The 12000-nt window shown below is 61.0% G+C and overlaps 1 protein-coding gene across 4 annotated transcripts; it reads left to right on the plus strand.

Annotated features, from left to right (window-relative positions):
* The first annotated feature begins 17 nt into the window (after window positions 1-17).
* LOC106732148 (CTD small phosphatase-like protein 3) lies at window positions 18-9362 on the plus strand. Of its 4 annotated transcripts, none has more exons than XM_075902730.2 (10): window positions 18-1470; window positions 3647-3801; window positions 4239-4353; window positions 4448-4553; window positions 5500-5586; window positions 6351-6413; window positions 6760-6839; window positions 6918-7044; window positions 8391-8486; window positions 9065-9362. In XM_075902730.2, exons 1-10 carry the CDS (start codon window positions 1301-1303, stop codon window positions 9119-9121), a joined length of 1056 nt encoding a protein of 351 aa, XP_075758845.2. In that variant the 5' UTR covers window positions 18-1300; the 3' UTR covers window positions 9122-9362. The 4 variants fall into 4 exon arrangements, with proteins under 4 accessions (XP_075758845.2, XP_075758842.2, XP_075758843.2 ...); XM_075902727.2 differs by having other exon boundaries at window positions 1328-2852; XM_075902728.2 differs by having other exon boundaries at window positions 1328-2852; window positions 6381-6413.
* The last annotated feature ends 2638 nt before the right edge of the window (window positions 9363-12000 follow it).

The following is a 12000-nucleotide window of genomic DNA, read 5'->3' on the forward strand; positions in this document are numbered from 1 at the left end:
GTCAAGTCACCGTGGAAGATAGCCAGGTGTGTCTGACTCCTCGGGCGTGGACATCTGGGGCTCCCAGGCTGCTGAGTCACTGGGCATAGATACTAGAGGCCTCTCGGTGCAGGAAGCAATCGGCATAGACAGTCCGGAACTCCAGCCGCTCCAGACGTGGCTATCGGGGCAGCTGAGAAGCAGCGTCTTCTGGGATGCTCAGAACAGTGGTCCCTATAAGCCGGGCACTTGTGCCGCTGCTCAGCAGAGATTCCAACGCCACCCAAGTGATTTGCAGAGCGTCCCTGCGAGGTTGGTGTTTCTCCAGGTGGTGCGCATTCACACACGCCTCGGTGCATGGAACAAAATTTATTCTGTCCATGGATGGAAAAGATTAGAGGGAATATTGGGAAAGAGCAGGGCCCCTAGGGTGAGATCTAGCAAGCTGTGGAATAGCCTCCAAGAGGACAGGCTGGCCCCTTGCCCTGGGGGAACCATCCTGGCCAGGCGTGTTCCTGGAAGCCCCAGTCCTGGACTCGGTTGGTTTTCTGAGCGTCGGAGCTTGCTTTTAGAAGTGTGGCACGTTTCTAGCCCGCTGGGCTGCCCAGAAAGCTCGGCAAGGGTGACACCCAGAGACTCAGCCGGCAGGGGGCAAAGAAACCCAGCCCCACGTTCGGGATGTTAAAGCCTCTCCCGACCGTCACGCCAGTCGGACGATGCGGGGCGGGGTAGCCCGATGTTTGCACGTGATAGCGCACGGCCGTGCACACTTGAGACATTCACGTGCTTGCACAGGGATGTGCATGTGCATAGCTACCCTCCCCCCCCATGCACGCACGGGCATCCCTGCTCTGGCTCAGTCGACGGTTTGCAATATTCCCCCTCCGGATCCAGGAGCGTTTGCACCCACGACGGAGCAGTTTCCCGGTGGCAGGTGACTGGCCACACACCTGTGAGCGCTGCAAGAGGATGCAGCATTGGGCCCTTTCTTGAAAGTCCCCCAGCACTGGTCAGGCTGCCGGTCCTGCCTAAAGACCCTAGAATGTACCCCAGCAAACTTTGGGGCCCTCGAGTCCCAGGGAAAACACCCAGCCGGCCCCAGGGACACCTCCCAGCTGGACTGTGGCTCCCCCTGCTGGCTCTTTGGAGTCTGATCCCACCACCAGGATCACAGATTGGGGCTCAGGGGCCGGATAGACCCCCCTCTCTCACCTCGCCCTTGGACCCTCTGCCGCCAGCCAGAATCCAAGAGAAACGAGAAGCCGTTGGCCTGTCTCCCCAGGGCCCACAGCTGTTGTAAGGTGCAAATCCACCTGTGACAATGTCTGCAGGGTCACACGCAGCATCCCAGGAGCTCAGACATGAACATAGCAGGGGAGACCATCCCCGTCTTCCTCACGGGGAAACCGAGGCACAGAGCGGGAAAGGGACTTGGCGACGGGTCAGTGTCAGCGCTGAGGACAGAAGCCGGTGTCCTGACCCATGTGCCCTGTAAGCCGTGCAGTTGTGCGAAGAAGTGGGGAGTTTTGGGGGTCCAAAGGGGGGTCACATACAGGGAGGCGCTCAGTGCCCAGATGTTACTGGTTTGTTGTTTCAGAGAACAGCCCAGAATTGGAGCCGGGGTGTCTGGGACCCTGGTGACCCCGGCCCTGCTCAGAGGACACGGCCGGCTTCGGCCACAGGACAGACAAGTGGCTGCAGAGGGGACCCCAGCAACCGGCCCAGCTGCCCCCAGCAAGGGGAGAACATTGGCCGGGGAGGGGGGCAGAGAAGAGGGGCCCAGGCGACCCTGTTACTTGGGGAGAAGACAATGGCCGGGGGAGGGGCTGTTGCGGGGGATATTGGAGGCTCTGCTGGGAGACGGGGGCTGTTTTGGGGGGTCTGAGGGCAGAGCAGGCAGGACTCAGCTGGCTGCAGGGGTGGCTGACGTGGGGCTGAGGGCCCAGGCGACTGGCCTGAGGGATCCTTTGCTGGGTTCAAAGCTCAATAAACCCTCCTGTTTGGTGCTGGCTCATAGTTGCTCTGGGCTGGAGAACAGGGGGGCGCTATTCCTCTGGGAGGGGAGACCCGGGGGGTCCAGAGGGAGGGGACCCCCCCCCCCGAGGGGGCTCACGGCAGAGGCAGGCGGCTGGAGGCTGAGAGGCGCCATCCTGGAGGCAGAGGGGTGGACCCCCCAGGTGAGAGCGGGCCCCCCGAGAGAGGGTCACTGCAGTGGAGGGGGTTCCCCGAGAAGGGGCCGCCGCACTGGAGAGGGGGGTCCTGCCTGGGTATGGACAGGCCGAGAGGGGTACGACCTGTGAGCAGTGACAACTTGTGTGGCCGCTGATCAACAGAGCACACCCCCGCCCTGCGAGGTTTTGTCTTTTTCCTGGTGGTGCACATCCGCACATACCTCCGCGCACACAAAATTTATTCCGCACCTGAGTGGGAACAGCTGCACGTGGATGGAAAAGATTAGAGGGAACATTGGTCCTGATGCACGATCCCCAGCCAGGAGGCCTCGTTGCCCCTTAGGTCTTAATTGCTGGTGTAGGTCAAAAGTGAAATGTTTTGTTGGGGCTTTACTTAGTCTTGCACGGTCGTTATCGGGACAAACACCCCAGCGATGGGCCCGGCAGGGGCCGCTGACAAACCCCCGAACTGGCGGGTGGGGGGTTGTGTGTGGCTTGCTGGGACACCTTCTTGCTTGCTTCAATGGTTGCGTTTCAGCTCAGTTGCTTTTTTTTTTTTTTTAATAAACGCTCCTGTCCCTTTAAAAGCACCCACTTTACCTGCAAGCCCAGCTGGGCTGCATTACCCACCAACCCTGCCAATAAAACAGCTGCTGGGGCCCTGTGCTCTGGTTCCTGGTGTGTTGAGTCCCCCCACCCCAGGTGAGATCTCAGCAGTGCCTGGCTGGGTCCTTTTGGGGGGGTCCCTGTTGGTTGCAAGGAGCAGCTGGTTTTCTGCAAGCCCCTTGTGCCAGTTACAGGAAGCTGCATGGCCCGGCTCTGTCCAGGTGATGGAGGAGGCGGTGGGGGTGTAGGAGGGCTCCTGCGTTAGTGATGCCGGCAGGAGTCTGAGTCCGTCTGTCCTGCCGTTCCCAGGCCTGGCTCGCTGCTGGTGTTTGCACCAGTGTCCTGGGCCTGTTTTGAGCTGGTGTTGATCCCTGCTCTGGGAGGGGGGGCAGGTGGATGCAAATGAAGCCCCCTGGTCACATGCACCCTGGGACACTTCAGTGGAGGGGGCTGGTGCAGAGGGGGGTGTGAGGGCTGGACGGGTACCAAAGTGACTTTCTGGTTCCCAGGAATGGCGCTAGGGCAGAGGGACCCTTCTCTGGGCTGAGGGTGTGGCTGCCTGCCTGTAACCCTGGCTGGGGGGTGCTCTGCCTGGGAGCAGGGCTCCTTCCTCTGGGGTGTCCTGGCCCCTTTCTGCCTCTAAACAGCTCTGGGGGTGCTTGCTAGCTGCCCTGCTGGTGTGAAATGCCCCTCTCCAAGCAGGCAGCTGCTGGACTCGGCAGGGCCCGGATCCCTCGGCAGGCAGCTCGCTAGGGGCTGTGGGGTGCAGCATGGGAGGGGTTAGGGGACATGAGAGTGGGGGGCTTCTCCCCTTGACATGCCTGGAGCCAGTTTAACATGCCACTGGGCCGGGGGGGGGGGGGTCTCTGTCCTGTTTCCTCCTCCCTCAGCACCATGATGCTGCGCTCAGGTAAGATCACGCCCAGGGAGAAGCCCTTCAGCCCCGCGGAGACCAGCCGGGCTGTGGAGGAGCCGGGCCCCCCTGCGCGGAAGGCTGGCACCCCCCATGGGGGGAAGCGGCGGTGGCGAGAGGAAGGCGCGGCAGGTGAGGGAACCGGCGGGGGCGGTGTCCCGTGGGCGTTGAGTGCCCAGGAGCCTCGGCCTGACCCCTCCGGGTGCTCCCGCCCGGTCCCGGGACCTGCAGCCGCAGCCTCCCGGGACGGAGCATCTCCAGCAGGGCCTGGCCGGGCCTCCCTGGGCGCAGTGGTCGGTGGGGCCCCCGCGTCCATGAGGAGCTGCTGGGGGGAGGCCGCTCGGTGTCTGTTCCGGAGCGGCCCCCTGGGAGTGGAGGGAGCTCCGGGGTGCGGCCCCCTGAGCTGTCCAGGGCCTTCGCGGGTGACTGGGGCGCTGGGGGGTGCCCACACTGCAGGGGCCCTGGCCCCCTCTGCCCTGCCCCACGGGCGCTGGGCCCTGGCACGCTGCCCCGGGCTGCCCCAAAGTCCTGTTTGGGCCCATCCTGACGCTGCGCCTTGGTCCCTGCAGAGCCGCAGAGCCCCGGGGCGCGGCGGGAGAAGCCTGGGGCCCAGCCCCCGGCCGGACTCGTGTACTTCGGGGACCTCCCGCCAGAGGGGCCGGAGCAGCACGGCCCCTGGAGCCTGTGAGTCCGGCCCTGCCATGGGGCGGGGGAGGGGAGCAGGCTGCCACCCTGAAGCTCAACCCCTTTTCTCTGCCCCCCCCTCCCCCCCGTCCAGCTTCCTCCACCAGGTCCTGCCCTGCACATCCAGCCAGCGGCCCCCCCGCAAAGAAACTCCCATCAAGACCCGCAGCACCCCGGAGAGCACGCTGGTCCTGGAGCTGGTGAGCTGTGGGGGGAGGGGGGGGGATCAGGCCCCTCCTAGTGCAACCAAATCCCCGCTGTGGGCCTGGTGCCACCACCTGGGGCTGACTTGGAGGGGGGGCTGAGGGGGGAGAGGGTCACCTGTGATGAGGATGTGACAGCGAGTCGGGGCAGGCGGCTGGAGGCTGAGAGGCGCCGTCCTGGAGGCAGAGGGGTGGACCCCCCCAGGTGAGAGCGGGCCCCCCGAGAGAGTGTCACTGCAGTGGAGGGGGCTCCCCGAGAAGGGGCCGCCGCACTGGAGAGGGGGGTCCTGCCTGGGTATGGACAGGCCGAGAGGGGCACAACCTATGAGCAGTGACAACTTGTGCGGCCGCTGATCAACAGAGCACACCCCCGCCCTGCGAGGCTTTGTCTTTCTCCTGGTGGTGCACATCCGCACATGCCTCAGTGCACAACATTTATTCCGCACATAAGTGGGAACATCTGCAGGTGGATGGAAAAGATTAGAGGGACCTAATGCACGATCCCCAGGGTCATGCAGACTCCACAGCCGGTAGAACAGGGGGGTTATTGCTCCTCCAGGATACAGCCCAGCACGGACGTGATGTGGCTACAGGAGTCAGGGCCAGGATGCCTCAGACCCGTGGGTTAGGGGGTCCATTGCCCCCCCCCCCAGACTCTCAGCACTCAGCTTAGGCTGTTTTCTTCATGCTTCCCAGCCAGCAGCTGCCTCGCTCCCAGATCCTGCCCCCCAGCCAGGTGTTCGTCTCCACCTGCCTCCCTTTGTCTCTCCCCCGGGAAGAGCTTTGCTAACTGCCCAGGCTGGTCCTAGGTGTCTGGGCCAATCCACGTGTGGGTGAGTCTGTGGGAATCACCTCACAGCGCAGGGGACCCCGGGTCGCAGAGCAGACAGCCCCTCCACTACGTCCCAGGCTGCTAAGGCGGCTCCTTCCTCCCTGCGAGCAGGAGGGGACCCTGGTCTGCAGCTCCCTGATGCCCAGCCACGATGCCGATTGCACCTTCCTCACGTCCTTCCAGGGGGACGTGTATCGGGTAAGTGTCCGGAGCGGCCCCCAAGCCTGCCTGGGTGCAATTGGGGGGAGGGGGCTGACGGCCGTTGGCAGTGCAACCGGGGGGATCGGCCCGTTCCTCGACACACCTCTGATCCGCCCGCTACAGGGGATCCAGAGCCACTGTGTTAGCCAGGCTTCCCTGTTTGCCCTTCCCCCAGCCCAGTGTGCCCTGTAAGCTGGGCACTTGGGCAGCTGCTGCAGAGAAATTTCAGTGCTGCCCTGCTGACTGGCAGAGCGCTCGCAGCTAGATTTGTGGATCTCCTGGTGGTGCACATTCTCACACAACTTGGTGCACAGGACAAAATTTATTCTGCACACAGATGAATGGAAAAAACCCACCTATGTATGGAAAAGGTTAGAGGGAACACTGCCCTCCTGTGCCAACCACAGTCCCAGGCAGAGTGTGTGTGTGTGTGGGGGGGGGGGGAATTCCCATCTAACTTGGCATTGCAGTGGGGTGGCTTAAAGCAGCGAGAGCTGCCGATCTTCATGCTTCAGGGCACCCCCTGAGCCCTGCATGGTGGTCAGGAAGGAATGGGCTTGTCTGTGTACCAAGGAACGGCTCCATCCTCTGGAACCAGCCAGTCTCGGAGATGAGACCAGTAGCTAGATGGCGTCTGAGCTGGTCCACCAGCACGTCAGTGTCTGGAGCTGGATGAGAAGCTGATGAAGTGTTCCGGGGGGGGAGGGGGGGGAGAACGTGCCGGGAATGGGCCTGCTAATCCTGCTTCCTGCTTCCTTGAGGCTTACCTGAAGCTGCGCCCCCACGTGCAGGAGTTCCTGGAGACCCTTTCCAAGACCTATGAGGTACCCGCTGGGCCCCGCCCTCCCTGGCTGCCGGAGAGGATGGGGGTCGAAAGAGAAGCTTGTGCAGGAGGAAAGGGAGATGCCCCAAAACCAGACCTGAGTTGTGGGGGCATCTTGGGACTGAAGAGCCACTTCCCGGTTTGTGATTCCAGCCCTGGGGTGACCCTAGAATCCAAAGATTCCCCCCCTTGCTACGGACTCCTGACATGGCCAGTTCATCTCCCCATGCCTCCAGATCCCCATTGGCTAACCCCACCCCTGGGATGCGAGGTGGGGTCCTGGGAGCTGCCGGCCCCTGGCCGTGGGGGGGGGAGCCGCTTCCCACTCCTGCCCTTGCGCTCCCCAGATCTTTGTCTTCACCACTGCCAAGCAGAGCTACGCCGAGAAGATGCTGGATGTGCTGGATCCTCAGAAGAAGCTGATCAGGTGATGAGAGGCCCCTCTGGCCCGTCTCCGCCCTTCCCCCCCCTCGGACTCACGCCTGGCCCCCGCCTCTCCTTCCAGGCACTGCCTCTATCAGCAGGACTGCCTCTGCCTCCAGGGCTACTACGTGAAGGACCTCGCCATCCTGGAGAGAGACCTGGCTCGGACGGTGGCACTGGATGACTGCCCACAAGGATTCCCCTACCAGGTAACTGGCGGGGGAGGGGGTCACTTTCCCACGGTCCACTGGGGAGGGGATTGGATGCACCTGCATTGCTCTCCTTGCCCTTCTGGGGGGGGGAGGTCAGAGGTCAACACCTGCCCCCAATTGGGGGAGAAGAACAGTGTGGGGAGGCTTGTGTTAGCCCCTTCATCCCATGGGTGCATTGCAAACAGTCACCTCTGTGGCTAGAATGCAGCCACTTCTGGGGGGTGATGCAGCCGCTAACAAGTGCCCAGCCAGGCCGCTGAAGGTAGGAGCGGCCCCCACATGCTGGCTGGATTCAACACTCTGCCTTGCTGGTGTCCCCTGAAAGCAAACGCCCCAGCGGCACTGGAGACCCCGAGAGGGCCGGTCTAGGTTGGAGATGAGGAAAATCTTTCCCTAGCAGGGGGGTGAAGCACTGGGATGGGTTCCCGGGGGGGGGGGGGGAGGGGGAAGATCTCCATCACTTGGCTCTGCCAAGAATCCTACCAAGAATCCAAGGGTTACTGGCCTGGGGGGAGGGATGGGGAAGGGACGGACGAGGTGATCTCCCCCCCCAGGGTCAATAAGGCTCTTGGCAGTCTCACTGGAACCGGCATTGCCCGGTTTGAGACCCCCAGAGGTGGCGTTGCTAGATGTGTGGGGTGCTGCTGACACCCCAGGCCGCTCTCAGCCGCTCACCCCCAAACTGGGAGTATCTAGGCAGGGCTGGAGGCTTGACCAGGCTGGGCAGACGCCCATTGGGGATGGTCTAGCTCTGCGGCTTTCTAACTCCGGGGCCCAACCCAGCACTGGGGCGGGAATGTTGGGTGCTGGGTCTCACGGCTGCAGGGGATCAGGTGACGAATGGAGGTGCTACGGCAGCTCCCTGCCTGGCCTGGCCCCAGAAGTGGCCGCAGCAGGCCCGGCTCCGAGGTGCGGGGTGAAGCGTATAGGGCTCTGTGCGCTGCCCCTGCCCCAAGCACCAGCGGGAGTGTGGGGCTAGCTGGGAACCTGCTTCTGGGGCGCAGGAGAGGCAGGAAGCTGCCTTAGCCCCCCTGCTGCCCGAGAGCTGCTCTAGGTAAGCCCCTTCCTACACCCCAAAACTCCTCCCCTGCCCCACCCTGCAGCCCCCCACTCCAGTGACATGATGTCAGGTTGCGGCATCAACCGTTTTCTTCAACTGGGGCATGAAAAAAGTTTGAAAACTGCTGAGCTAGGCTGACGTCCCCTCTGAGGCTTCTCCACTTCAAGGTTCATTCCCCCACCTCCTCCCCGGGGCCCTGGCCTCTCTGTGCCCCTGGCTAACTCCTCCGGTGGGCAGGACGGGCTGCTTCCTGTGCGGCCGACGTGTCCCCCTCTCCCTGCAGGCGTCCAACTGCGTCCCGATCCCCAGCTGGGCGGGAGACCCCCGGGACGAGGTGCTGCTGCAAGTCCTCCCACTGCTGGGGAAGCTCAGCCACGTGGTAAGGAGCCAGGCCTGCGGCACCAGCTAGGCCCCCGTCCCTCACGCCAGGCTGTCGCCGGGGATGGCCGGGATCCGGGCGGTTCGAGCACTGCGCCTGCCTGTGCCGTGGGTCTCAGCTGTGCCCTGTGGGATGGAGTCTGGCAGTGATGTGGCAAGTGCCACACACATCGGGGGGGGAGGGGTGTTGATCTATTGATAACATGGGGTGATCCGCTCCTAGTGGCCTCAGGGTGTGATGCTGGTCCGGCAATAATACCCCTGTAGCACAATGGCAGAGCGTCCTGCATCTGCCCCTCCCCCAGAGCTGCTCCATTGAGGAGAACAACCTACTACTGCAGCAGATTGGTGGAGTTACCCGAGCAGGAGGCCTGGGTGGTAATGCTGGGGGTATCCGTCCCTGACCCGCTGGGATCCCCACAAGCTGGGGGAGTGTCTCACCTCACTTGCCCTGCGATGGACGATGTGTCCGGAGTTGGCCAGTGTTTACATGCCTTGCCTACAGGGTCCGGGCCCAGGCCTGGCTCGGATAAAGCTCTGCCCACCGGCGCTTTCCTCTTTGATGCTCCTCTTCCGTAGGGCGACGTCCGCACCGAAATCCGGAGGAAATATCGCAGGCAACTGGCTGTGGACTGAGGCTGGGTCTTAGCGCGGTGGGAAAACTCCTTCCCAGAGGCCTCTCCTTGGAGGGTTGGGAGCTGCCCTTCCGGCCCAAAGTTTGCAGCGCTGCTGCCCAGTGTGGTCAGCGACGATGCCGACCTGAGCTCCCCCTCCTCTGGGCACGGCCAACCAGCTGAGAACAGCACTTGGCAACGTAGCACGAGCACAAAGCAGCTTCCTCACCAAGGAATCCCGGTCGGAACCCCCCAACTTTCAAGGTCTGCGGTTCAGAAGTTACTGGTGCCTTTGAGCCCGTCCTTTTTTTTGGGGGGGGGGGGTGGGAGGGATCTAACTTGAGAATCTCTTAAAGGGGGCTGACTTTTACCCATCAAGGAAAATCAGGGCTCATAGAAACCAGAAGTTCCTTTGAGGGCTTCCCCTCGACTCATCGCTCTTCCGATCGCAGAAGGGAGCTTCCTTCCTGGGGCGTTTTTTGCTTTTTGAAAGTAACCGCTTCCCTGCCGATCTCGGCAACGCCGGGGTCCTGGTGCCCAAGAAGCTGAGTGACACGGAAGCCGACACTGACCAGCCTCTGAGCTGAGAGCAAGATGTATGGAAAGCCACGTGGTGCGGGGGGCTAAGGGAAACTCGCTTCATTCTATTGGCTGCTTAAGCTGGGCTGTTTGGTTTGGCTTTACACCTGTGTCCTAACCCCCCCCCCCCCCACACACACACATTGTACAGAGGGCTGCACTTAAGGCTTATGGTCCCAGTGTGGCTCCAGTGGACCCTCCTGCTCTCATGTGGAAACCAGCCCCCTGCTAAGTTTCCTCTCCTGGTGCATTTGTACCTGCATCACGCTGCAGGCTGAATTCTCCCAACGCTGCGCTTCCTTAGCCGCTTCATGGCCTTTCTCTCCGCTAACCCACCCGGGGAGAAGAGGGAAGGCCAGGCATTCCTGGTAGCTGCTCCGGGGGCGGCTGGAGCGTGCTGGGCTCTGGCCAGAGATCAGAGCTGTACCCGAGGCAGGGAATTTGTCCCTCCTGGGAGAAGCAGGACTCAGTCCCTTTTGGCGGCTGGTGTTCTGTCTGTCCGGGGGCGTGGCTGAGTGAGCTGGCTGGCACAGGAACCCCTGGGAGCTTGGTGCTGTCGGATCAGCTGTACCGGGAACATCAAAGTAGTAACTGGAGCTAGTGCTAGGAGCTGTGTTCCACATGGCCAGGGCCGGGGCACTGGGGCTAAACAGCTTTTTTTCCAAGCAAAACTGAGATTCCTCCCTCTTGGCCATTGACCTGCAAGCCAGGGCAGCTCCCAGGCCTGGCTCAGGGTGTGGAGACGAGGGGGTTTTGTCTACCACAAGCTGCGGGGGGGTTTAAGGGCCGTCTGCTGAGCTGCCCAGCTGCAGTCTTGTAACTAGTTCGGAAAGTTCTTATCTGTAACCTCTTGTTTGTTCTAATAAAAACCCAACCCACGAATCTCTCCTGTGCTGCTTCCTACCCACCCCCTCGCCAGGCCCAGGGCCGGATGCTGATGGTCCTAGTCAGTATAACTTCTTAGCAGCCTGTTTGGCCCCAGCAGCCAGCTCCAAAGCAGCCCAAGCCTTCTAAGCCTGGTGCACTAGGGCTACGTCGACACTGGCATGATTTTCTGGAAATGCTTTTAACGGAAAAGTTTTCCGTTAAAAGCATTTTTGGAAAAGCGCGTCTAGATTGGCAGGATGCTTTTCCGCAAAAGCACTTTTTGCGGAAAAGCGTCCATGGCCAATATAGACGTGTTTTTCTGCAAAAAAAGCCCCGATCGCCATTTTAGCCATCGGGGCTTTTTTACGGAAAACAGCCCTGTGCTGTCTACACTGGCCCTTTTGCACAAATCATTTGCGCAAGAGGACTTTTGCCCGAACGGGAGCAGCACAGTATTTCTGCAAGAACACTGACAATCTTACATGAGATCGTCAGTGCTTTTGCGGAAATTCAAGCGGCCCGTGTAGACAGCTGGCACGTTTTTCCGCAAAAGCGGCTGATTTTCCAAAAAAACTGACCAGTCTAGAAAAAGCCCTACCTGAACTCCTAGGCTGTATCTAAACAGTCCGTACCACCAAGCCCGTTTTGCTGACGTTAAGGGTTGTGTTGATTTCGTTACTCCTACTTTCCCTAAGAGGAATGATTAAAATTTAATCATGCACAGTTGACTTCAGGGTAGTGTAGCCGTAGCACTGGAAAAGTCGAGCTTGGCTTCTGTGAGGTGCCTCTTAATGTGACTGCTCTAGCCAGGACTTCCAACTCTCCAAGTGCATGGGAAAAACCCAGGCCAACTTGACTTTCATGTCCCATGTGATGAGAAGGCAGTGCGCCCAGCATGGAGTGTGGGGGAGATTTTGGGCCTCCGTTGCTTTGAGAGGAGAGGAATCTGTGTCAGTAGAACTACAAAGCAGCAAAAGAAATGCAGATCCCTATGCCAGGGGATCCATCACATAAGAACTAGGCATCACCAAATGCAGCTAAAAGGCAGCAGGTTGAAAACACACCAAAGGAAGTATTTCTTCACCCAGGGCACAGTCAACCTGTGGAACTCCTCGCCAGAGGATGTTGTGAAGACCAGGACTTGAATAGGATTCTAGATAGATTCATGAAGGATCAGTCCATCAAGGGCTAGTAGCCAGGAGGGGTAGGGAGGGTGTCCCTCGCCTCTGTTTGTCAGAAGCTGGGAATGGGCCACAGGGGAGGGATGACTGGGTAATTCCCTGTTGCGTTCACTCCCTCTGGAGCACCTGGCATTGGACACTGGGCTGGGTGGACCTTTGGTCTGACCCAGTCTGGCCATTCTGATGTTCTTAAGATTGCACAGGGGGGAGCGGCTGTACCTGGGAGGCCCAGCGGGACCATGTGAAAACAAAGGCACTCGGGTGCACCGGGAGG

This window comes from Pelodiscus sinensis, chromosome 32 (assembly GCF_052426305.1).
Source record: "Pelodiscus sinensis isolate ZL-2025 chromosome 32, ASM5242630v1, whole genome shotgun sequence".
In the NCBI taxonomy this organism is placed as follows: domain Eukaryota; kingdom Metazoa; phylum Chordata; order Testudines; family Trionychidae; genus Pelodiscus; species Pelodiscus sinensis.

What these genes read in the sequence shown, in the direction of transcription:
- LOC106732148 (XM_075902727.2), top strand. Translation starts at nt 2,674, where the DNA reads ATGGTTGCGTTTCAGCTCAGTTGCTTTTTTTTTTTTTTTAATAAACGC. An exon ending in GTTGAGTCCCCCCACCCCAG is followed by an intron (nt 2,853 to 3,646) that starts GTGAGATCTCAG and finishes CTCCTCCCTCAG; the next exon opens with CACCATGATGCTGCGCTCAG. An exon ending in GCGAGAGGAAGGCGCGGCAG is followed by an intron (nt 3,802 to 4,238) that starts GTGAGGGAACCG and finishes TGGTCCCTGCAG; the next exon opens with AGCCGCAGAGCCCCGGGGCG.